Source organism: Papio anubis, chromosome 20, assembly GCF_008728515.1.
Source record: "Papio anubis isolate 15944 chromosome 20, Panubis1.0, whole genome shotgun sequence".
NCBI lineage: Eukaryota > Metazoa > Chordata > Mammalia > Primates > Cercopithecidae > Papio > Papio anubis.
The window spans coordinates 3,080,551-3,105,403 of NC_044995.1; the positions used below are offsets into that span (position 1 = coordinate 3,080,551).

Consider the following 24,853-nt stretch of genomic DNA (forward strand, 5'->3'; position numbering starts at 1 on the left):
CAACACAACACGGAGCTCAAAGAAATGATAGAATGTATCATTATGGCCGTGCGCCGTGGCTTACGCCTGTAATTCAGCACTTTGGGGGGCTGAGGCAGGTGGACCAACTGAGGTCAGGAGTTCGATACCAGCCTGGCCAAAATGGTGAAACCCCGTCTCTACTAAAAATGGAGAGAAAAAAAAAAATTAGCCGGGCATGGTGGCACATGCCTGTAATTCCCAGCTACTAAAGAGGCAGGAGAATCGCTTGAACCCGGGAGGTGGAGGTTGCAGTGAACTGAGATCGCACCATTGCACTCCAGCCTGGGTAATAAGAGCGAAACTCCGTCTCAAAAAAAAAAAAAAAAAAAGAATTTATCATTATGACCCTGGGTTATGGCAGGGCTCTTAACACACCAAAAGCAAAAGTCAGAACGGAACAGATTGATAAATAGTTGTACATAAACACAAATAACTTCTGTGCCAAAAATAACTAAAGTTAAAACCCAAAGTAGAAACTAGGAGGAAATGTTTGCAATGTAGGTAACTAAGGATTAGAATCAGAATCCATAAAGTACCCCTAGAAATTAATAGTAATAAAAAAGCCATACAACCCATTTAAAAAATGGACAAGGAATATGAGCAAGCAATTCACAGAAGACAAAATTTATAAGACCAATACATTAACAAAAACCGTTCCATTTCCTTAGTAATCAGAGAGCTGCAAGTTAGAACAGTGTGATACTATCCTTTCAGGAAGTGACTAATACTAACTCATCAGCCAGGCCTCTGCTCAGATGTCCCTTCCTCCAGGAAGCCCTTCCGGACTCGGCGGCTGAGTCAGGCGCTCCCTCTGACCCCCACCCCACGGCTCTCCCGGGATCTCCCATCCCAGATCTGCCCATTCTAAGTCATCACTGTTTGGGAACGTGTCTGTGTCCCTTACTGAACCGTAAGCTCCGGGAGGACAACACGGGGCTGTCGTTGGTCACTGCTGTTTCACCAGCACGGACTCGCACAGGACCGGGAACAGAGGAAGCGCATGGGGGGAATAGGTGTGGAATAAATGAATGAATGGGGAAACTGAGGCCAAGTCAATGTCTGAGTTGGGATTCAAACTTAAGTCTCTCCGTACTGAGAGGAGGGACCAAGTTGGATCTCCTGCGATCTCTTCTCCCCTGAGCCCTACCAGGATTCCCGGCACACAGAAGCGCTCAGTATGGGCTTTGGAACTGAAAAATTTGGGAGCCAGATCCTCTGCGGCCACATAGCTCTCCTCCCACGAACTCCGCGGTCCTCCAGGACCATAGAGAGTTGCATAGAGATCGCCCTGCTCTATGCTCTACTCTCCTGGGGAGCGGGGCCAGAGAGGCCGGAAGTGCGGCGAGCCCTGGGCCGCGCTGGCAGTGCTGGTGGTGGACTGCCTCACTCCCTCTCCAGTCTTTCCCTTGAGGCTCCAAGACCAGCAACTGAATTCGCGGCTCTGAAACCGTGAGGCCGGGACCAGAGGGGGCGGGAGGCGGGACTGCAGGTGGAGATTGGCAACCGCGGAAGCCAATCATTGCCGAGTCTGAGAGATGGACAAGGCCAGGCGTGGGGTGGGCGTCCAGATGTAGCCCCGGGGGCTGGGCGAACGGAAGTCGGGGGACAGTGGGGACAGAGCCAATAGAATCCAGTGGGGGCGAGAGGCGGAGCGATGGGACTTGTAAGGGGCGGGGCGAGCAGAAGGTGGCAGTCAAAGGGGCGGGGCGTTATAGAGCCTCGGGCCCTGGGTGTTTGGGACCTGACGCTATGGGGCTCTGGGAGTTTTGTGGGGGACGGCTATGAGTGGGGGTTCCTGCTGGGGGATGAGAACGTAGACGCCGATGGCTCACTTGCTCCTGGCACCTTCCCTTTCAGGTTCCACATGGACCCTGGGAAGGACAAAGAGGGGGTGCCCCAGCCCTCAGGGCCTCCAGCAAGGAGGAAATTTGTGATACCCCTCGACGAGGATGAGGTTCCTCCTGGAGTGGTAGGACAAGGAGATGCGGGGCCCCTGGGAGGCTGGCGGGTGTTAGGAGGAGGAAGAGAATAGGATGGGACCTGTGGGACCAGGGTGTGGGTTAGTGGATTTGGGGGCCACGGACGACTTGGGGAAGCAGTCCTTGGTCCTTCACAGGTCCCAGTTTCCCCATCTGTGAAATGGATGATTGGTTCTAAGAGAGGGCTGAGGCAGAGGCCAGACACTGGCATTCAGCAGGTAACCCCTGATGTGTTTTATGAGGCCAGCACCCTGATTTTTTAAGACACGAATTTATTGCTCATGTTTAAGAATTGCCAGGTTTTGCAATCTTAAAATCTATACTTTAGACATATTTTGGTAAATGGAAGGACCTGGCAATATTGAAATCTCCTTCCCAAGGGAAAACAATCGATTGGTGATTAGCATTGGCTATGAAGAAAAGGAAAGTGAGCTAAGGATATAGGGTGTGATGGGGAAGAGGACCTTCCTACTTTATTTTATTTATTTATTATTTTGAGACAGTCTGGCTCTGTCACCCAGGCTGGAGTGCACTGGCACCATCTCGGCTCACTGCAGCCTCCGCCTCCCGGATTCAAGCGATTCTCCTGCCTCAGCCTCCCCACTGGGATTACAGGAGCGTGCCACCACATCCGGCTAATTTTTGTATTTTTAATAGAGACAGAGTTTCACCATGTTGGTCAGGCTGGTCTTGAACCTCAAGTGATCTGTCCATCTCGGCCTCCCAAAGTGCTGGGATTACAGGCATGAGCCACCGTGCCTGGCCCCTTCCTACTTTAGATAGGAAGTTCAAGGGAGGGCCTCTCTGAGGAGGTGACATCTTGGTAGAGACGTGAAGGAGGTGAGGGAGTGAGCCATAGAGACATCTGGGGTAGAGAGAACAGCCAGTGCCAAAACTGTGAGGTCAGAGAGAGCCTGCCACATTCAAGGGCAGCACAAAGTCCAGTGGGGCTGTAGTAGAGAAAGCAAGGGAGAAGTGGCAGAAGGTGTAGTCTCTAAGGCAAGGATCAGGGACAGATCTACAGCCTTTTGGGTGATGGTGACAGCTTTGACTTTCACTCTGAGGCAGGAGCCACCCACTAGCTCTGAGCAGAGGAAGGACATAAAGATTTAGTGTAGGGGACAGACTTCCAGGGGGTGAGAGTGTGGGCAAGGAGCTGGTGAGGAAGTGACTTCAGTGGTCCAAGGGTGAAACACTGTTGACTGGGACCAGAGTGGAGGCTGAGGAGTGGGGCAGAAGTGGCTGGATTCAGATTTTGAGCTCTCAGCCTTCTGGAAGGGACATTAGAGGAAGGAAGATGGGCAGCCCTAAAGAGGGGAGAGGGGTAAAGTGCTGTGGCTCACACTTGTAATCCCAACACTTTGGGAGGCCGAGGCAGGCGGATCACCTGAGGTTAGGAGTTCGAGATCAGCCTGGACAACATGTTGAAACCCCCTCTCTACTAAAAATACAAAAATTAGCCAGCATGGTGGTACGCACCTGTAGTCCCAGCTATTCGGGAGGCTGAGACAGGAGAATCGCTTGAACCTGGGAGGCGGAGGTTGCAGTGAGCCGAGATCACGCCATTGCACTCCAGCCTCGGTGACAGAGCAAGACTCCATCTCAAAAAAAAAGAAAATTAGCTGGGCGTGGTGGCGGGCACCTGTAATCCTAGCTACTCGGGAAGCTGAGGCAGGATAATTGCTTGAACCCGGGAGGTGGAGGTTGCAGTGAGCCAAGATTGTGCCACTGCACTCCAGCCTGGGTGACAGAATGAGAGACTCTCTCGAAAAAAAAAAAAAAGAAAAAGAAAAAGAAAGGGGAGAGGAACTCACAGGGCCTCAGATGTCCCCTGCTCACCCCAACTGGTCCCCTGCAAACTCCCTTTCTCCCCACAGGCCAAGCCCTTATTCAAATCCACACAGAGCCTTCTCACTGTGGACACCTCGGCCCAGGCGGCCCCTCAGACTTACGCTGAATATGCCATCTCACAGCCTCCGGGAGGGGCTGGGGCCACGTGCCCCACAGGGTCAGAGCCCCTGGCAGGAGAGACCCCCAACCAGGCCCTGAAACCGGGGGCAAAATCCAACAGCATCATTGTGAGCCCTCGGCAGGTGAGGAGGGAGACGGAGAAGTGGAGCCTTGAAGTTTTCAGTGGGAAACGCTGTTCTAGGGATGACTCCAGTGGAAGGAGGTCTGAGTTCCAGCCACTTTGTTCTCGCCATTCATTTATTCATTCGTTCAACATCGGTGTGTGGGTTGAGAGTGCCCCAGCTCTTGCTGGGGCTGTGGCTGTGTTGGTGCAGCTCTGTTTCCTGACCCCAGGCTTGTTAATTTACTTAAAATGTACTGAATGAGGCCAGGTGCGGTGGCTCACGCCTGTAATCCCAGCACTTTGGGAGGCTGAGGCAGACGGATCACCTGAGGTTAGGAGTTCGAGACCAGCCTGGCCAACATGGTGAAACCTCATCTCTACTAAAAATACAAAAATTAGCCGGCTGTAGGGGCAGGAGGTGTTCAGGACCACATGACTCGCAGACTGGGGCTGGGGGAGAGGATTGAGCTGGAGACAGACCCGGGGACCCTTTAGGAAAGGCCTGGTGCCGGTGGAGTGGAGGGGAGGAACCTGGATCAGAGGACCAGGGACTGTCCAGGGTTGGGAGGAGGAGAGAGAAGCTGGAAAAGACCCAGGCACAGGTGGGAGGAGGGAGGAGGTGTGGGAAGAGGTGGGAGGAGGGAGGAGGTGCGAGAAGAGGTAGAGGAGGGCCCTGTGGTTGCCAAGGGTCATCCCTATTGATGGCTTCTGCCCTTCCTCCCTCTCCAGAGGGGCAATCCCGTACTGAAGTTCGTGCGCAACGTGCCCTGGGAATTTGGCGATGTAATCCCCGACTATGTGCTGGGCCAGAGCACCTGTGCTCTGTTCCTCAGGTGAGCTCTGCGGCGCCACCCCAGCTTTCAGGAAGGACACCCCACTGGCCTGGGAGTGTCATGTCCCAGTGTTCTGGACTGTTCTATGGGCATGGTCCTGCAGGCTCTGGGCCTTGGTGGGACCCTGTGTTGGAGGAAGGGGGTCTTGGCCTAGAGGTGCCCAGTGCAACAAGAGCTGGGGCCCAGACTCCTAGGTCTGAGTGAGGAGGGGCTGGGGGCCTGGACTCCTGGGTCTGAGGGAGGAGGGGCTGGGGGCCTGGACTCCTGGGTCTGAGGGAGGAGGGGCTGGGGGCCTGGACTCCTGGGTCTGAGGAAGGAGGGGCTGGGGCCTGGACTCCTGGGTCTCAGGGAGGAAGGCCTGAGGGCCTGGACTCCTGGATCTAAGGGTGGAGGGACTGGGTCACGCATGTTCCCAACATCCTTGACTGGAGTTGAGGAGAGGCAGGATTTCTCCCATCTCTACCCTAGTTAAACAACTTCCTCCCCCAACCCAGGGGCCCCTCTGCAGACAGGCCCAGACAGAGGAAGTGAAACCTGTGAGTTCCTGTGCTCCCCGCAGGCTGAGCTGCAGACTGCTGGGCAGCGCCAGTCCTAGTTCGCTGGGTCGTGAAGCCCTCACCACAGCCCTCCGAGGCCAGAGCAGATGGGCTGGCGTGGGCCCTGCTTCCCACTGCGAGCCACGCAACGTCCCCGCGCTCACACTCTCCAGGGCCCCTGGCACCTGTTCTCCCCTTGAAGCCCAAGTCTCTTCCCCTCTTCATGAAGAAGCCAGGGGTCTGGGCTTCTGAGTAACCACAGCCATGTGGCCCTGGTTGCCAATCCCTGCGGAGCATCTTCTTGGAAGAGAGACCTGTGGCAAGTGACTGACCCTCTGTGGGCCTCAGGACCCCTCTGTCCCCTGTGCCGCTTTCCGAGCCCTTAGTATTCCAGTGAGAGGGCAGAAGGGCTTTGGGGGTCTCGAAGAGACTGAGACTTCTCAACTCCTCCTCCTTGCCCCCACCAGCCTCCGCTACCACAACCTGCACCCGGACTACATCCATGGGCGGCTGCAGAGCCTGGGGAAGAACTTCGCCCTGCGGGTCCTGCTCATCCAGGTGGATGTGGTAAGCAGGGGTCGCTCCCCAGCTGGCCTCACTGGCCCCATCTCTGAAATGGGGAGTGCTGGGCCTCGAGGTTGTGCAGTGTACTGTTGAATCCCTTCTGAGAGGAAATGCAGCTAAAACCTCAGTGAGGAAGGTTTTTCACATCTGAGATTGACATGGGTCACCAAGACACTATGTTGGCAAGGAGAGGGGAAGGCAAAATTATCTATTTCCTCTTTCCCCACATCCCCTTCAATTAGTCCCAGATCTCTGCCCCCTAAATATCTCTTTTGTGTGTGTGTTTTTTGTTTATTTGTTTGAGATGGAGTTTCGCTCTTGTTGCCCAGGCTGTAGTGCAATGACTCCATCTTGGCTCACTGCAACCTTAACCTCCGGGATTCAAGCGATTCTCCTGCCTCAGCCTCCTGAGTAGCTGGGATTATAGGCATGCACCACCACACCTGGCTGATTTTTGTATTTTTAGCAGAGACTGGTTTTCACTATGTTGGCCAGGCTGGTCTTGAACTCCTGACCTCAGGTGATCCACCCGCCTCAGCCTCCCAAAGTGCTGGGATTACAGGCATGAGCCACCATGCCCGTTCATATCTCTCTCTCTCTCTTTTTTTTTTAAGATGGAGTTTCCTCTGTCTCCTAGGCTGGAGTGCAATGGCGAGATCTTGGCTCACTGCAACCTCCGCCTCCTGGGTTCAAATAATTCTCCTGCCTCAGCCTCCCAAGCAATTGGGATTACAGGCACACTACACCATGCCTGGCTTATTTATTTATTTGTTTGTTTGTTTATTTATTTGTTTGTTTATTGTTTTGAGACAGAGTCTCACTCTTTTTTTTTTTTTTGAGATGGGGTCTCACTCTGTCACCCAGGCTGGAGTGCAGTGGCACAATCTCTGCTCACTGCAAGCTCCGCCTCCCAGGTTCACGCGATTCTCCTGCCTCAGCCTCCCGAGTAGCTGGGACTACAGGCGCCTGCCACCACACCCGGCTAATTTTTTGTATTTTTAGTAGAGACGGGGTTTCACCATGTTGGCCAGGATGGTCTCGATCTCCTGACCTCGTGATCCGCCCGCCTCGGCCTCCCAAAGTGCTGGGATTACAAGCGTGAGCCACCGCGCCCGGCCCAGAGTCTCACTCTTTTGCCCAGTCTGGAGTGTAGTGGTGTAATCTTGGCTCACTGCAACCTCCGCCTCCTGGGTTCAAGTGATTCTCCTGACTCAGCCTCCCAAGTAGCTGGAATTATAGGCACGTATCACCATGACTGGCTAATTTTTTGTTTTTTTGTAGAGATGGGGTTTGACCATGCTGGCCAGGCTGGGCTCAATCTCCTGACCTCATGATCCACTCGCCTCGGCCTCCCAAAGTGCTGGGATTACAGACGTGAGCCACTGCGCCCAGCCAATTTTTGTATTTTTAGTAGAGACGGGTTTCACCATGTTGGCCAGGATGGTCTGAAACGCCTGACCTCAAGTGATCTGCCCACCTCGGCCTCCCAAACTGTTGGGATTCCAGGTGTGAGCCACCACGCCCAGCTTATCTCTTTGTTTGTTTGTTTGTTTGTTTTGACACAGGGTCCTGCTCTGTTGCCCAGGCTGGAGTGCAGTGGCCCAATCATAGGCCAGTGCGGCCTTGACCTCCTGGGCTCAAGTGATCCTCCCACCTCAGCCTCCTAAGTAGCTGGGACTATAGGTCCCATCATAGGTCGACATCACCATATTTTTTTGTATTTTATAGAGATAGGGTCTCCACTCTGTTGCCTAGACTAGTCTCGAACTCTTGGCCTCAAGTGATCCTCCTGCCTTAGCCTCTCAAAGAACTAGGATTACAGGCATGAGCCACTGCACCTAACCCAGTGGAAGAGGATTGCTTGAGGCCAGGAGTTGAAGACCAGACTGGGTAACACAGCAAGACCCTGTATCTAAAAATTTTTTAAAAATCACCCACTGGGGGTGGCTCACGCCTGTAATCCCAGCACTTTGGGATTACCTGAGATCAGAAGTTCAAGACCAGTCTGGCCAACATGGTGAAACCCCATCTCTACTAAGAATACAAAATTCAGCTGAGCGTGGTGGCGTGCGCCTGTAATCCCAGCTATGCGGGAGGCTGAGGCAGAACTGCTTGAACCCGGCAGGCAGAGGTTGCAGTGAGCCAAGATCATGTCACCGCACTCCAGCGTGGGCACCAGAACGAGACTCTGTCTCAAAAAAAAAAGATCATAAAACTCCCATGGCTCCTAAGCACCCTAGGAGAAAGTTCTGCTCCCTTCCATGACCTATGGGGCCCTGTGTACCTCTGACCTCTACCTAGTTTTCCAGGCCTGTCTCTAAGAGGCTGTGCTTCTCATGGAATTTCTCATCGTCTCTCCCGTAGGGAGCGAATTATAATTCCTCAAGCCCTCTTTCCCCTCCCATCCTTTGCCCATGCTGTTCTCTGTGTCTGGAATTCCCTTTTCTGGTCTCCTTTTCATCCTTTCCTCCTCCTCATCCTCCTTTGGGTCTCAGCTCAGATGTCCCCTCCTCCAAGAAGCCATCTCTGATCCCCCAGGCAGGCTCGGTCCCTCCTCTGGCTCCCACATCGCAGCCCTGGCCACTCCAGATCATCAATGTCTGGGGACAGGTCTGTCCTGCTCATCAGACTGTGAGTCCTGGGAGGGCAGAGTCAGGGCTGTCTCAGCCACTGCTGGGTCCTAGCACAGCTTAGCACGGGCCAGGCACCCAGTAGGAGCTTAGAGAGTGACAACTGGGTGAGAGGCTCTTGGCTTCCTGAGCTACTGTGTTTTCAGGCTTTAATTCCTTTTTTGTTCTTTTTTTTTTTTTTTTTTTTTTTTAATGGGGGGGTTCGTTTTTTTGTCCCTGGTGGGGGTGCAGTGGTGCGATCTCGGCTCACTGCAGTCTCCACCTCCCGGGTTCAAGCAATTCTCCACCTCCGCTTCCCTGGTAGCCGGGATTACAGGCGCGTGCCACCACGCCCGGCTAATTTTTGTAATTCCTGGCTTCTAGGTTTCTAATTCTGATTTTTCTCCTCCAGAAAGATCCTCAGCAGGCCCTGAAGGAGCTGGCTAAGATGTGTATCCTGGCCGACTGCACACTGATCCTCGCCTGGAGGTGAGATGGGGGCTTCCCTGCCTCATTCAGGCTCTACCTGCTCCCCCATCCCACCCTGCCCAACCCTTCCCTTCTCCTTCCTGTGTGGGCCTGGTGCAGGCAGTGCCTCTCTCTGGCCTTCAGTTTCCTCATCTGTAAAACAAGGTCTTAATATCTTTTTTTTTTTTTTTTGATACAGAGCCTCACTCTGTCCCCCAGGCTGGAGTGCAGTGGCGCAATCTCAGCTCTGCCTTGGGAGTTCAAGCAATTCTCCTGGCCTCCCGAGTAGCTGGGATTACAGGTGCGCACCACCACACCCAGCTAATTCTTTTGTGTTTTTAGTAGAGACGGGATTTTGCCATGTTGGCCAGGCTGGTCTTGAACTCCTGACCTCAGGTGATCCTCCTGCCTCACCCTCCCAAAGTGCTGGGATTACAGGCGTGAACCACTGTGCCTGGCTGGAAGCTGAACATTTCATGAGGTTGGCTTCTTGCTGTAGTGGGAAAATAAGCAGTGTTTCTGGTTTTCCTCCTGTCAAACCCAGTACAAACACTTTGTGTGCTGACTTCCCTTCCAAAATAGCTAACATTTCTTCAGCAGTGCCAGGCTCAGCTTTGGCACTTACAGAGCATTCCAGACTATTCTCTGGTCTTCACAGTCATACCATCCTCCCCACTTTATTATTAATTTTTTTTTTTTTTTTTTTTGAGACGGAGGTCTCGCTTGTCGCCTTCAGGCCGGAGTGCAGTGGCCAGATCTCAGCTCACTGCAAGCTCCGCCTCCCCGGTTCCCCGCTTATTCTCCTGCCTTCAGCTCTCCCAGTAGCTGGGACCACAGGCCGCCACCGCCTCCGCCGGCTAATTTTTGTGTTTTTAGTAGAGACGGGTTTCATTGCAGTTAGCCAGGATGGTCTCATCTCCTGACCTTGTGGATCCCACTCGGCCTCGCCTCCCCAAAGTGCTGGGATTACAGGCTTGAGCCACGCGCCTCGCCTATTATTAATTTTTGAGACCGCCTTGCCTGCTGCTAAGGGTGGAGGCAGGGCGACACAGGCCACAGAAGCCCCAACTTTACCAGGCTCAGGCAGTTCTGCCTCAGCCTCTCGAGCAGCTGAGACTGAAGGCACACACCACCACAGCTGGCTAATTTTTTTTTTTTTTTTTCTTTGAGACGGAGTCTCCCACTGTCGCCCAGGCTGAGTGCAGTGGCTGGATCTCAGCTCTCACTGCAAGCCTCTGGGCCGGGTTCACGCATTCTCCTGCTCTCAGCTCTCCCAGTAGCGCTGGGACTACAGGCGGCCCCACACGCCTGCCAGTTTTTGTATTTTTAGTAGAGACGGGTTTCACTGTTAGCCAGATGGTCTCTCTGACTCTGACCTCTATGATCCACCCGCCTCGGCCTCCCAAAGTGCTGGGATTACAGGCTTGAGCCACCGCGCCCAGCCTATTATTAATTTTTGAGACCGGTTCTTGCTCTGTTGCCAAGGCTGGAGTGCAGTGGCTCTATCACAGGTTACTGAAGCCTCAACTTACCAGGCTCAGGCAGTTCTGCCTCAGCCTCTCGAGCAGCTGAGACTGAAGGCACACACCACCACACAGCTGGCTACACTTTTTAATTTTGTAGAGACAACATCTTGCTATATGTTATCCTGAAGCAATCTCTAAACTCCTGAGCTCAAGTGATCCCTCCTGCCTGTTCCTAAAGTGCTGGGATTGCCATGCTACGAGCCACTATGCCTCGACCACCCCTACTCCTTTACAGGAGGAAACTGAGGCCCAGAGAGCAAACCACTGGCCCAGGATTACCCAGGCAGAGGTGGGGTCAGGCTCCCAAGAGCTGGCGCATAGCCAGAAAAGATATCAAGATGCACCCAGCAGTGGTCACCAACAGGTTGTATTTGGCAGGGGATGGGCTGAATCTTGATTTTTAGCATCAACAATTCTTTTTTTTTGAGACGAGTCTGCTTTGTCGCCCAGGCTGGAGTGTGCAGTGGCCGATCTCAGCTCACTGCAAGCTCCGCCTTCCTGTTCATGGCCATTCTCCTGCCTCAGCCTCCTGAGTAGCTGGGACTACAGGCACCTGCCACCACTTGGCTAATTTTTTAGCTTTGTGTAGAGATGGGGTTTCACCATGTTAGCCAGGATGGTCTCGATCTCTGGCCTCGTGATCCACCCGCCCTCGCCTCCCAAAGTGTTAGGGATTACAGGCATGCTCACTGCCCCAGCCTTTTTGTTGTCTTTTTTTTTTTGGGATCGAGTCTCTCGCTTCATCAGCCTAGGCTGGAGTGCAGTGGCGCCATCTCAGCTCACTGCAGCCCTGGGCCTGGTTCCCCGCCCATTCTCCTGCCTCAGCCTCCCGGCAGCTGGGGCTACAGGCGCCTACAACTTCAGCAATTTTTGTATTTTTATGAGACGGGAGCCACCAGTGGTCTCGGATCTCCTGGATCTTGTGATCCGCCTGCCTTGGCCTCCCAAAGTGCTGGGATTATGCATGGAGCCACCGCCACCGGGCCTTTTTTTTTTTGAGACGGAGTTTCACTCCTTGCTGCCTGCTGCAGTGCAATGGCGTGATCTCGGCTCACTGCAACCTCCACTTCCTGGGTTCAAGTGATTCTCCTGTCTCAGCCTCCTGAGTAGCTGGGACTACAGGCACATGCCACCAAGCCCAGCTACTTTTTTGTATTTTTAGTAGAAATGGGGTTTCACCATGTTGGCCAGGCTGGTCTCGAACTCCTGACCTCAGATGACCTGCCTGCCTCATCATCCCAAAGTGCTGGGATTACAGGCATAAGCCACTGCGCCCGGCCTAGTGTTGGTAATTCTTATGACTAACCATAATGAAGCAAATCTACAATCTGATACCTCACTTCCCGATGCCCTGTATCCTGTTATCCTAGTCCAGAGGAAGCTGGGCGGTACCTGGAGACCTATAAGGCCTATGAGCAGAAACCGGCGGACCTCCTGATGGAGAAGCTAGAGCAGGACTTCGTCTCCCGGGTGAGGCCACCTCACCTTCCATCCCTGCCTGGGCTTCCCCGCAGCTCCTGGGTGGTTGAGCTTCAGTTCCAATCTTAAGGCACTGTGCATTCATCCCTGGGCCTGTCTTCCCTGCCCCATCCCACCCAGACTGCAGCTAGAGGGATTTTCCTGAGTACAAATCTGCTGCTACCCTCCCCAGCTCAAAATCCTCCCATGGCTCCCCAGTACCCCGAGGGGGAAAGCCCAGGCTTCTGGCCAGGCTCAACAAGGGCCCGTCAGGCTCAGAAGCCCCGTGGCCCCCACTTTACACTTCACTTCTCCCAGGCCTGGCTCGCTTCTCCAAGCACTTGCCCCTTCTATTCCCTCTGCCCAATTACCTGCCTAATTCCTTTTTTTTTTTTTTTGAGATGGAGTCTCACTCTGTTGCCCAGGGTGGAGTGCAATGGCATGATCTCAGCTCACTGCAACCCCCACCTCCTGGGTTCAAGCGATTCTCCTGCCTGAGCCTCCCCAATAGCTGGGACTACAAGTACCTGCAACCATGCCCATCTAATTTTTGTATTTTTTAGTGAAGATGGGGTTTCACTATGTTGGCCAGGCTGGTCTCAAACTCCTGGCCTCAGGTGATCCACCCTCCTCAGTCTCCCAAAGTGCTGGGATTACAGGCATGAGTCATCGCGCCCAGCCTTACCTGCCTAATTCCATCTTTCACATCTCAGCTTTGATACTACCTCCTCCAGGAAGCCCTCCCTGATACCTAGGCCAAGTTAAGTGTTCCTGCTGGGTTCCCCATCCAGTCCTGTCCCTTTGAGCCATCATTGTTTGGAACTGATTTATCTCCCCAACCAGTCTGGGAGCCCCAGAAGGGCAGCTTGGGGTCTCTCTTGGTCCCCACTGTGTCTCTAGCACCACCCAGCCCTCAGTGTTTACTGAATGCATTGTTGCTTCTGGACTCCAGCGATGGAGGGATGGTGAGGGGTCTGCCATTTAGGCCTGTGCTGGGGACTGTGGGAAAAGATCACACAGCCAGGGGGCCCCATTAGATAGTCAGGGCCTAGTATCAACAGCTCCTGCATCTGAAGCTCTTACTTCTGCCAGAGACATCACCCTGACAACCTGGTTTACAATCACTCTCCCGGGAAGAGGCTCTGAAAACCCCCATCTCAATCATGAAGGAGAAAGGGAGTGCAGTGATTTGCCTGTCAGATGGGGTGGGGGTTTAAACCAAGGCAGCCAACACCCAGGCCACTCCGGTCAGCATTCAGGAAACTGTTATCACCCCGTGGAGCTGGAGGGCATTCCCAGGTACATCCCAGTGATGTCCACAGCCACCCTCGACTTGACTTTTAGGATCCTCATTTGCCCAAAAATTGAGACCCAGAGAGGTCACGCCCCTTACCCAGGCTCTTGTTACTGTTTTTTTGTTTGTTTGTTTGTTTGGAGACAGAGCCTTGCTCTGTTGCCAGGCTGGAGTGCAGTGAAATGATCTCGGCTCACTGCAATGTACATCTCCTGGGTTCCAGTGATTCTCCTGCCTCAGCCTCCCGAGTAGCTGGGATTACAGGTGCACACCACCACACCTGACTAATTTTTGTATTTTTAGTAGAGACGGGGTTTCACCATATTGGCCAGGCTGGTCTTGAACTCCTGACTTCGTGATCCACCCGCCTCAGCCTCACAATGTGCTGGGATTACAGGTGTGAGCCACCGTGCCTGGCCGCCCCCCACCCGCCCCGCATTTTTTTTTTTTTTTTTTAAATGAGACAGAGTTTTGCTCTGTCACCCACTCTGGAGTGCAATGGTATAACCTTGGCTCAGTGCAACCTCCACCTCCCAGGTTCAAGCGATTCTCCCAGCTCAGCCTCCCTAGTAGCTGGAATTACAGGCGTGCTCCACCATGCCTGGCTAATTCTTGTTTGTTTTTGTTGTTGTTTGTTTGTTTTTTAGACAGAGTCTTGTTCTGTCGCCCAGGCTGGAGTGCAGTGGCACAGTCTCCGCTCACCACATCCTCTGCATCCCGGGTTCAAGTGATTGTCCTGCCTCAGCCTCCCGAGTGGCTGGGACTACAGGTGTGTTGCCACCACGCCTGAGTCATTTTTTGTATTTTTAGTAGAGATGGGGTTTCACCATGTTGACCAGGCTAGTCTTGAACTCCTGACATCAGGTGATCCTCCCACCTCGGCCTCCCAAAGTACTGGGATTACTAGGCATGAGCCACCATGCCCAGCCTGAGATGACTTTTTAATCAGTAGGGAAAAAAAGCATTTGAGTGCTTCCTGCATGCCAGGCAGTCTGGGGACACAGCTGTGACCCAGCCCCGCCCTCTAGGCTCAGTCTCCCTGGCCTTTCTTCTCCCGACACACTCCTGCCTCCTCCTCTTCCAGGTGACTGAATGTCTGACCACCGTGAAGTCAGTCAACAAAACGGACAGTCAGACCCTCCTGACCACGTTTGGAGTAAGGAAAGGCTCCCCTGCCCCTAGGCATTTCTGTCCCCTTGCCTTTTTTAGAAAGCCTTACCCATTTCCTTCCATCTCCCTGCCCACCCCTTGGCCCGTCCTGCCTTCCCACAGGCCCTCACCTCCCCCGAGGAATATCTGAGGCCCCTCCTCAGCTGGGACAGGGAGGCTTTTGTAAAAGCTCAGCTACCCTGACCCCTTGCTTTCACCTTTCAGTCTCTGGAACAGCTCATTGCTGCATCGAGAGAAGATCTGGCCTTATGCCCAGGCCTGGGCCCTCAGAAGGTAAGAGCTCTGGGAAAGAACCCAAGGAGTTGGGGAAAGGAGGGAGCCCCAAGTAAACACAACCTGAGACCCCAAAGTTTTAAGGTGAAAAAAGAACCAAAGGCTGGACACAGTGGCTACCACCTGTAATCCCAACACTTTGGGAGGCCAAGGCAGGAGGACTGCTTGAGGCCAGAAGTTGGAGACCAGCCTGGGCAAGTGGACACCTCGCCTTTATTAAAAAAAAAAAAAAAAAAAAAAAAAACTAGCTGGGCATGGTGGTGTGAGCTTGCTACATGCCTGTAGTCTCAGCTACTGGGGAAACTGAGGTGGGAGGATCGCTTGAGCCCAGGAGGTTGAGGCTGCAGTGAGCTATAATCACATTACTACACCCCAGCCTGGGTGACAGAGCGATCCTGTCTCAAAGCAGAAGCAATCCAGTGCAGAAGAATGAAACTAGACACCTAACTCTCGCCATATACAAAAATCAAATCAAAATGGATTAAAGACTTAAATCTAAGACCCCAATGCATGAAACTTCTACAAGGAAACATAGGGAAGCTCTCCAGGACATTGAACTGGGCAGAGATTTCTTGAGTAATGCTCCAGAAGCACAGGAAACCAAAGCAAAATGGACAAATGGGATCACATCAAGTTAAAAAGCTTCTAAGCCAAGCGCGATGGCTCGCGCCTGTAATCCCAGCACTTTGGGAGGCTGAGGCAGCTGGATCACCTGAGGTCAGGAGTTTGGGACCAGCCTGGCCAACGTGGAGAAACCCCATCTTTACTAAAAATACAAAAAATTAGCCTGGTGTGGTGGCACATGCCTGTATTCGCGGCTACTTGGAAGGCTAAGGCAGGACAAATCATTTGAACCTGGGAGGTGGAGGTTGCAGTGAGCCGAGATCGCGCCATTGCACTCCAGCCTGGGCAACAAGAGTGAAACTCTGTCTCAAAAAATTAAAAGGCTGGGCATGGTGGCTCATGTGTGTAATCCCAGCACTTTGGGAGGCCGAGGCAGGCGGATCACGAGGTAAGGAGATCGAGACCATCCTAACAGTGAAACCCTGTCTCTACTAAAAATACAAAAAATTAGCCAGGCGTGGTGGCGGGCACCTGTAGTCCCAGCTACTCGCGAGGCTGAGGCAGGAGAATTGCATGAACCCGGGAGGCGGAGCTTGCAGTGAGCCGAGATCGTGCCACTGCACTCCAGCCTGGGCGACAGAGTGAGACTTCGTCACAAAGAATAAAAAGCTTCTGCACAGCAAAGGAAGCAATCCACAAAGTGAGGAGACAACACACAGAATGGGAGAAAATATTTGCAAACTCACCATCTGACAAGGAATCAATAACCAGAAGATATGAGTTCTAACAACTCTATAGGATAAAATATAATAATCCGATCAAAAAGCGGGGAAAAGATTTGAATTAACATTTCTCAAAAGATATACAAATGGCAAGCAGGCATAGGAAAAGGTGCTCAACATCACTGATCATCAGAAAAATGTGAATCAAAACTACAATGAGGCCGGGCGCAGTGGCTCACGCCTGTAATCCCAGCACTTTGGGAGGCTGAGGCAGGCAGATCACTTGAGGCTAGGAATTCAAGATTAGCCTGGCCAACATGGCGAAACCCCATATCTACTAAAAATACAAAAATTAGCTGGGTGTGGTGGTGCACGCCTGTAATCCCAGCTACTTGGGTGGCTGAGGCAGGAGAATCGCTTGAACCCGGGAGATGGAGGTTGCAGTGAGCTGAGATTACACCACTGCACTCCAGCCTGGGCAACAAAAGCGAAACTCGGTCTCAAAAAAACCCAAAAATAGGCCAGGTGTGGTGGCTGACACCTGTAATCCCAGCACTTTGGGAGGCCGAGGTGGGCGGATCATGAGGTCAGGAGATTGAGACCATGATGGCTGACACAGTGAAACCCCATCTCTTCTAAAAATACAAAAAAAAATTAGCCGGGCGTGGTGGTGGGCACCTGTAGTCCCAGCTACTCGGGAGGCTGAGGCAGGAGAAAGACATGAACCTGGGAGTCAGAGGTTGCAGTGAGCTGAGATCACACCACTGCACTCCAGCCTGGGTGGCAGAGCCAGACTCCATCTCAAAAAAAAAAAAAAAAGGCAAATAAACTATAATGAGATACCATCTCCAGCTCTATTAAAATGGCTTTTTTTTTTTTGAGATGGAGTCTCGGCTTCTGTTGCCCAGGCTGGAGTGTGCAGTGGTGCGATCTCAGCTCACTGCAACCTTCGTCTCCCGGGTTGAAGTGATTCTCCTACATCAGCCTCCTGAGTAGATGGGATTACAGGCACCTGCTACCATGCCCCGCTAGTTTTTGTATTTTTAGTAGAGACGGGGTTTCCCCAGGTTGGTCAGGCTGGTCTTGAACTCCTGACTTCAGGTGATCCACCCACCTCAGCCTCCCAAAGTGCTGAGATTATAGGTGTGAGCCACTGTGCCCAGCCTTGAAATGGCTTTTATCCAAAGGGCAGGCAATAACAAATGGTGGTGAGGATGTGAACAAAAGGGAACCCTCGTATACTTTTGGTGAGAATGTAAATTAGTACAACCACTATGGAAAACAGTTGGGAGGCTCCTCTAAAAACTGAAAGTTCAGCTTCCACATGATCCAGCAATCCCACTGCTGGGTAGATCCCCAAAGAAAGGAAATCAGTGTATGGTACAGGTATCTGCACTCCTGTTTGTTACAGCACAGTTCACATTGCCAAGATTTGGAACCAACCTGTGTCCATGAGCAGATGACCAGGCAAAGAAAATGTGGTACTTATACACAATGGAGTACTCTTCAGCCATAAAAAAAAGTATGAGATCCTGGCTGGGCATGGTGGCTCACACCTCTAATCCCAGCGCTTTGGGAGGCCGAGGCAGGCAGATCACTTGAGGTCAGGAGTTCGAGACCAGCCTGGCCAACATGGTGAAACCTCGTCTCTACTAAAAATACAAAAATTAGTCGGGTGTGGTGGCGCGTGCCTGTAATCTCAACTACTAAGGAGGCTGAGGCAGGAGAATCACTTGAATCTGGGAGGTGAAGACTGCAGTGAGCCAAGATCGTGCCACTGCACTCCAGCCTGGGCAACAGCGAGAGACCCTTTTCAAAAAAAAAAAAAAAAGAGATCCTGTCGTTTACAACATAATGAACTGGGGAGTATTATGTTAAGTGAAATAAGGCAGACACAGAAAGACAAACATCACATGTTCTCACTTATTGGTGTATCTAAAAATCAAAACAGTTGAACTCATGGAGATAGAGTAGATGAATGCTTCCTGGAGGCTGGGGAGGGTAGTGAGCGGCTGGCAGGGAGATGGGGAAGGTTAATGGGTACCACACATAAACAAAAAAAAAAAAAGAGAAAGAATGAATAAGACATACTATTTGATAGCACAACCAGGTGACTATATTCAATAATAACTGTACACTTTAAAATAACTTGGCCAGGTGCGGTGGCTCACACCTGTTACCCTAGCACTTTGGGAGGTCAAGGCAGGTGGATCATGAGGTCAGGAGTTCAAGACCAGCCTGGCCGATATGGTGAAACCCCATCTCTACTTAAAAAACAACAATTAGCCGGGCATGGTGGCAGGCGCCTGTAGGCCTAGCTACTCGGGAGGCTGAGGCAGAAGAATTGCTGAAACCCAGGAGGTGGAGGTTGCAGTGAGCCAAGATCACACCATTGCACTCCAGCCTGGGTGACACCGCGAGACTCCGTCTCAAAAAAAAAAAAAGTAACTTAGCCGGGCACGGTGGCTCACGCCTATAATCCCAGCACTTTGGGAGGCTGAGGCGGGTGGATCACGAGGTCAGGAGATCAAGACCATTCTGGCTAACACAGTGAAACCCCGTCTGTACTTTAAAAAAAAAAAAAAAGAAATTAGCCGGGCGAGGTGGCAGGTGCCTGTAGTCCCAGCTACTCGGGAGGCTGAGGCAGGAGAAGGGCGTGAACCCGGGAGGCGGAGCTTGCAATGAGCTGAGATCCCGCCAGTGCACTCCAGCCTGGGCGACAGAGCAAGTCTGCGTCTCAAAATAAATAAATAAATAATAACTTAAAAAGATTGTAACTGGATTGTTTGTAACTCAATGGATAAATGCTTGAGGGTATAGGGGGGAAAAAAAGAACCAAAACCCCACTCTAGATTTACCCAGGAAACAGCTCCTTTAATGACTGGTTCCTCATTTTTCTCTCCCTCCCATCCAGGCCCGGAGGCTGTTTGATGTCCTGCATGAGCCCTTCTTGAAAGTACCCGGATGACCCCAGCTGCCAAGGAGACCCCCGGGGTAAAAATAAAGCATCCTCCCAGGCCAGGATCCTGTTGGCTATGCTGGTGCAGTCTCTGGGGAGCGGTTCTTGGGGTGACACCTTCAGATGGCCTAGGTGGGCACCTTCAGCTTTCTTTAGTTCCTCAGTTTCCCTGGGGCAGATTACACAGGCTGCTGCTGCTTCTTCCGCTTCTTGTCTCGGCCTGTGGGAGCCTCCTCCCCAGACTCTGAATTTAGCGGTGGCCCCCGCATCTCCTCTGGGGGCACTGTTTCTGGCATCCAGCTTTCCTGACTCCGCTTCTTCCTCTTCTTGGTGGATCCTGGAGTTGCCCTGGCCTCAGGCTGTCCCTCCCCTGGCAGCTCAGGCTCCAGTGGCTGAATCAGCTCAGTCCTCAGCTCAGTCATTGTGTGACCTCTCTCTTTCTTCTTCTTCTTCTTGGTGGACGTGGGAGCTACCTGAGGCTCAAGGTCATCCGGCAGCTCAGGCTCCACCACCTCTGTCTCTGGCTCCACTGTGGCATTTTGCTGTTTGTCTTTCTTCCTCTTCTTTTTGGGAGCTGCCAGGGCTGCCTGGGCCTGAGGCTCAGCTCCACCTGGCTGTTGAGGCTCCGTCATGCCCCCTGGGAACTCCAGAGGCTTCATCTCTGGCTCCACTGGCTCCATCGCCTCCGTCCCTGACTCCATCATTGCCATCTGTTCCTTTTCTTTTTTCCTCTTCTTTGTAGGGGGAAGAGGGATGCCTTCCTCCAGTGGCTCCACCTTCACCTGTGGCTGACACTCAACTGTCACCTCCTCCTCTGGTTCCATCCCTTCCGTCCCCTTTTGCCTCTTTCTCTTTTTGGTCGGGGACAGGACTGTGTCTTCTAGAGGCTCAATGTTAATCTGTCCCTGCTTCACTGTCTTGTCTTCTGGCTCGAAGGTTTCTGTCCCTTTGGGCTTCTTCCTCTTCTTGGTGGTGGACGGGAGCAGCACTCCCAGAGGCTCCAGTGTCTCCACTGTGGGCTCTGTCCCCACAGGCCCTGCCACCTCTGGTTCTTTCAGCTGCTGATTTTTCTTCTTCTTCTTCTTCTTCCTCACATCCATTTCTGGGGACCCCAAAGCCATGTCCACCTCCAGGACCCCGTGCCCATTCACTGCCTCCAGAGTGACTGGGGCCTCTGTCACCTGCATCTCCTTTTTCTTCTTCCCTGAGGTGAGCAGGTTGGGGGCCAAGGTTGACCTAGGCCCTGTGACTGGTGGGTTGCCCCCAAAGGCACAGAACCGAGGCCGCAGGCCAGGGGGGATCTGTGGTGGGGGACTTGCTGGGATGAGCTGCAGAGGGCTCCCCGACAGGGATTGCTGGGGACCCTCAAGGATCCTTAGGGTGCCCTGAGGGGCTGAGGCACAGGTGAGTCCACCTCCTGCCTCCGTTGAGGGGGCCAGCAGGGTCGCTTCTGCAGCCTGGGGACAGCTGCTGAGGACTTGATAGCGGTGCCGCTTGCCTGCCAACTTGCCCTTGACGATCTGTGAGCCAGAGAGAGGCACATGCCGCCCATTGAAGCTACAGAGAGAAACAGGGAGGGCAGAGGGTTAAGTGGAACAGGAGAGGGAAGCTTTTTTTTTTTTTTTTTTTTTTGAGACAGACTCTTGCTCTGTCACCCAGGCTGGAGTACCGTGGCACAATCTCAGCTCACTGCAACCTCCACCTCCTGGGTTCAAGCGAGTCTCCTGCCTCAGCCTCCCAAGTAGCTGGGATTACAGGTGCCTGCCACCATGCCTGGCTAATTTTTGTATTTTTAGTAGAAACAGTTTCACCATGTTGGCCAGGCTGGTCTTGAACTCCTGACCTCAAGTGATCTGCCCGCCTCGGCCCCCCAAAGTGATGGGATTACAGGCACGGGCCACTGCGCCCAGTGGCCTCTGGTCTTTAATAAAACATGACTAGAGTGACTCCATCTTAAAGTGAGTAGCTAGGCACTTAAAAGGTTCATGCTTATGGCCTAAACATAACCACATCCCAAGCTGACCACCAATTATAATTACAGAATATGTATGGCCATACAGGACATGTCCCACACCAAGCCTGCAGAATGTCCAAATGTCCTAAGAATGCAGCCCCCGTTGCTTAAATATAATATAAATGAGCAAGCTTAGGTTGCAGGATTAATGGTCATGGATAACACCAATAGCCCCTACGTTTAGTGAGCTTATCTGCACACTCCAAGTTTAATTATAGTTCCTTATAAGTAGAGATACTAACAAAGGGTCGTGGGTTTCTCCTTCTTTCTGAGGACACTTTACTCTGTAAAGGAGTAGTTTCCAATAAACTTGCCTCTTGCATTGTGCTCTGTGACTCGCCTCGAATTCTTTCCTGTGACAAATTCAAGAACCCGCTCCTGAGGTCTGGATCGGGACCCTCTTTTCCGTCAACAAGACCACTCACCAGTCTGGGGCAAAGTCTGCAGGGGCCTGAATAAGCCACAGCTCCGTATCTGGACCCGTCAGCGCCTCCAAGGAGAAACGAGGGGACTCCGAGGCTGGGGGCTTCGCGATAAAGTTAGGGGGACAAGAGAACCGAGCAGCACCTGCAGCAGAAGGGGAAATGGGGTCTACTGACACCTCCTTGCCGGTCCAATCTTGCAGGGCGCACCTATCGGTCCGTTGGTCTTAACCTCGTGAGCACTCCAATCCCCTCAACCTGGTTCCTCCTTTCTGCCCACCTGTTCCCCAGAGGCGACCTCAACTTCACCGATCCAACCCCTGGGGGCGCCTTGCTCTCCACAGGTAGCCCCCAACAAGATAACCCTCTCTCCGTTCGTATTCCCGTTCGCCCACTGGGAATGCACGCTCTCCGCAAGTCCTGCTTCCAGGGACGCCTCCTTTTCGGCCCGAACCTTCCCGGGCGCCCCTTTCTCCTCCCACCAGCGCACCCTCCGCACCCCGTCAACACGCACGCTCACCGCCGGCCTGGGGCTCCTCCATCCCGGGACCCACACCACTGGCGACCCAGTAGCCCGGGCTGCTCACACCCAGTTGCAGACCACGTGGATCCAAAGGGGTACGGCCTCATCCGGGAGCGCCCAACTGGTGCTGGAGCGCGGGGGTAGGTATCGCTCGACTCCCGTTCTGCAGGAAAAACTGGGGGAAATTTCCACGTGTGCAGATCAGAAAACCGAGGAAGAAGTCTTTTTCGGAGAAATGTATTCCCGAAAGCCGCTGATTCGTTGTTTTGCTGGAGTCAGAGGCCCGTCGGGTCCCGATGGGTCGCCCCCATCGTCTGTCCAATATGGTTTGTTGCAACGCCTCCTTAAAGGGGCAGCCACACTGCTCTTCCTAAGTCTTAAAGAGACAGGACGGTCGATTGGTCTGAAATTCTTAAAGAGATAGGTAAGAATCCTAGTTAGCAGGGCTGTGCTTTCTGTGTTAAATGCCTTCTGGGGAGGTCCAGATGCCTCGGAAGTTCAGAACTTGACTGGGAGAAGCGGGAAAATGGAGAAATAGGGGCAATCCGTCCGGAGGGCGTGAAGTTCCAGCCAGGGGCGGGGCTTCTGAACTCCGGGGGAGCGGGAAACATAGGGGGAGGAGCTTGTGGTTCTTGAGGGAGGAGCCTCGGACCCAGGAGCCCGACACGCGTGGAGTGGTGCTGAGCACGGTGTAGCGCTTGTGGATTAAATGGGACTTGTAGATGCCCTCGGGGGTTTAGTCTCATGCGTGGGAAGCCTCGATGACTTTCAGGAAGGGACCTGATCGGCGACTCCTCCCTGCCCCAGGGCGCGTGTAAACAGCCGCACGTGGATGCAGATTTGGGGGACGCACCCACGTCCCTTTCCACTGGGGCCGCCCCGCGTTGGGCGGCGGTTGGAGCCGCGGGAAGGTGGCTAGACAGGGTGACCCGACTGCATTCCTGGCCGGTGTGTCAGCGCCACTTCCCGCCCCCTCTGCCAAGATTTAAGATCCTACTCCAGAATTGGGGCACCCCTTCTACCCAGGTGGGAGAGGCTTTCCAGAGCGGAGGGAGGGTCAAGGGAAAGGGGAAATGTTTCCCCTCCCCGGGATCTCCAGACGGTTCCCTTCGCGTGGGCGAGAGAGACACCGGGGTGCTGCCCCTGCGGGCTCCAGGACTACAATTCCCAGAGGACCCGAGGAAAAGAGTCGCCCGAGGTCGGTCGCGGAGGCTGCTGGGGGTTGTAGTCCAAATTAAGATTTTGAACTCTTGCTAGGACATCCTTTAAAGATCCAATCCGCACTTTTTATCGACGGGGAGATTAGGGCTCAGAGACCCGGGGGGATACTGATCAGGAAAGGGGAAACTGCGCCTGAAGGGGTGGAGCAAGGGCTCAGGAGTCAGTCTCCTGCAGCCACAGCGAGGCAGGCCTCTCGGCTCTTCTGTATCTCCCTGGCCAGGTCGCTCTCGGCTTCTGGGCCTCGCCCTTCTTGTCTGTGAAATGGACTCTGGGTGAATCCAAATGGTATCGTCTCGGGCTACGCCCTATCCCTCCGGGACTACAAGTCCCAAGGTGCTCGAGGCGACCTCGGCTCCCCCTCCCCTCCGGGACCCGCCTCCCTCCAGCCCAAGTTACGTCGTCTAACCTGTTCCCAGCTCCTGCCCCGCCCCGTTCTCCGCTCCCCGAAGCCGAAGCCCGAGCCGGAGGAAGCCCCCCGGTGCCAGGATCTGCCCGGATCCGTGAGTTTCACCCTCCTGGGGACCAGAGGCCCTGAAAGAGCCCAACACCCACGTTCCTGGGAGGATTGGGAGGGGACTTGGACGCCAGGTCCCAGGGCGGAATTTGGGGCGCGCCGACACCTGGATCCTTAGAAGGAAACTCCGATACCTGTTTTACTGGAGGGAAGGAAAGCGGGTTCGGATGCCTGAATTCTTGGAATGGAGGGATTCGACCCCTTCACCTCGGGGAGACGTTGGAGCTGGAATTCCTGAGTCTCTCGAACTGGGAGGGCTCTAGGAAGCCGAGTCTTTGGGTAGTATAGGGGTTCGAATCCCCGAGTGTTGGTCAGAAATGAGAGGCTCAGACTGGTGGGGCTCAGGGTGAAATGGGTGACCCCCTTGCCACCCTCAAGCTGCTGTCTCCACCGATCTTCTAGGTCTCTGAGCAGAATTAAGGGTGGGGCAGGGATAGTGGAGCCTGGGTTCCTGAAGTGGAGCATGACAGGTACCCGGGGTCCCTCCGGAGGCTGTGTCCCGGCTCTCCCCCGACTTTTCGGCTCGGGGATGGGGGCGGGGGAGGAGAGAAAACACCGAGGCAGATCTCCAACCTCCTTGTGCCACTGAGCGAACCCAACATGTCATTAACCTGGGCGTCAGACCTGCCTAACCAGAGAAGGGACATCCGCCCTAGGGCACCCCCTGGCGGAGGTGGGCTCCCCTATTGCTTTATGGGGTGGGAAACAGCTGAGTTTGCACAGGTAGTTCTAGAACCCAGGGCAGAATTCCGGAAAGCGGCTGTTGGATTCTGGGAGGTTTGCATAGCCGAGCATTTAACCATTACACGGAGAGGAAGGGGTAAACTGAGGCTTGGAGCTCACACAGGCAGCAGTTTGTGGGGTCAGGATTCTGCCTCCTCCTTCTGCAGCTCTCTGGGGGACGGGATTCTCTCCGCCCCAGCCAGATTTTCTCACTAACCTTCTGCCTCAGGGCTCCTTGCCCTGACCCTGAGGTGAGAAATGTCACCTCCACGCCCATCTGTCTGACCTGAGGTATTGTGGGAGATAAGGGAGGGACAGAGGCTAATTCTGGAGGTGTCTGTCTGTCCTTGAGGCCGGGGGAGGGCAGGACCAGGCACCTCCCTCTG

The 24,853-nt window shown here is 53.5% G+C and overlaps 3 protein-coding genes across 13 annotated transcripts in view; 2 read left to right on the forward strand and 1 right to left on the reverse strand.

Moving 5' to 3' along the window:
• The first annotated feature begins 399 nt into the window (after positions 1-399).
• Positions 400-21,392, forward strand: ERCC1 (ERCC excision repair 1, endonuclease non-catalytic subunit). 8 transcript variants are annotated; one of them, XM_003915711.5, is made up of 10 exons: positions 420-1,470; positions 1,879-1,990; positions 3,878-4,093; positions 4,804-4,907; positions 5,911-6,010; positions 9,029-9,105; positions 11,981-12,080; positions 14,447-14,518; positions 14,737-14,805; positions 19,006-21,391. In XM_003915711.5, exons 1-10 carry the CDS (start codon positions 1,199-1,201, stop codon positions 19,057-19,059), a joined length of 1,176 nt encoding a protein of 391 aa, XP_003915760.3. In that variant the 5' UTR covers positions 420-1,198; the 3' UTR covers positions 19,060-21,391. The 8 variants fall into 8 exon arrangements, with proteins under 8 accessions (XP_031515011.1, XP_021786887.2, XP_003915761.5 ...); XM_021931195.2 differs by lacking the exon at positions 19,006-21,391 and having other exon boundaries at positions 409-1,470; positions 14,737-15,021; XM_003915712.5 differs by lacking the exon at positions 3,878-4,093 and having other exon boundaries at positions 411-1,470; positions 19,006-21,392.
• Positions 18,941-22,552, reverse strand: CD3EAP (CD3e molecule associated protein). Of its 3 annotated transcripts, none has more exons than XM_003915715.4 (3): positions 22,007-22,552; positions 21,490-21,631; positions 18,941-20,607 (listed from the first exon to the last, which is right to left on the reverse strand). In XM_003915715.4, exons 1-3 carry the CDS (start codon positions 22,026-22,028, stop codon positions 19,230-19,232), a joined length of 1,542 nt encoding a protein of 513 aa, XP_003915764.2. In that variant the 5' UTR covers positions 22,029-22,552; the 3' UTR covers positions 18,941-19,229. The 3 variants fall into 3 exon arrangements, with proteins under 3 accessions (XP_003915764.2, XP_009193003.2, XP_009193004.2); XM_009194739.3 differs by having other exon boundaries at positions 22,001-22,445; XM_009194740.3 differs by lacking the exon at positions 21,490-21,631 and having other exon boundaries at positions 22,007-22,445.
• The window catches only part of PPP1R13L (protein phosphatase 1 regulatory subunit 13 like), a 146,813-nt gene continuing 144,323 nt past the window's right edge, over positions 22,364-24,853 (forward strand). Inside the window, exon 1 of one of the 2 annotated variants that reach the window (XM_003915710.4) lies at positions 22,364-22,433. The gene's annotated coding sequence lies outside the window, so the exon portion shown is untranslated. Of the gene's footprint in view, positions 22,434-22,668; positions 23,731-24,853 lie in introns of those variants that run through there. The other variant, XM_003915709.4, reaches the window with a different exon arrangement.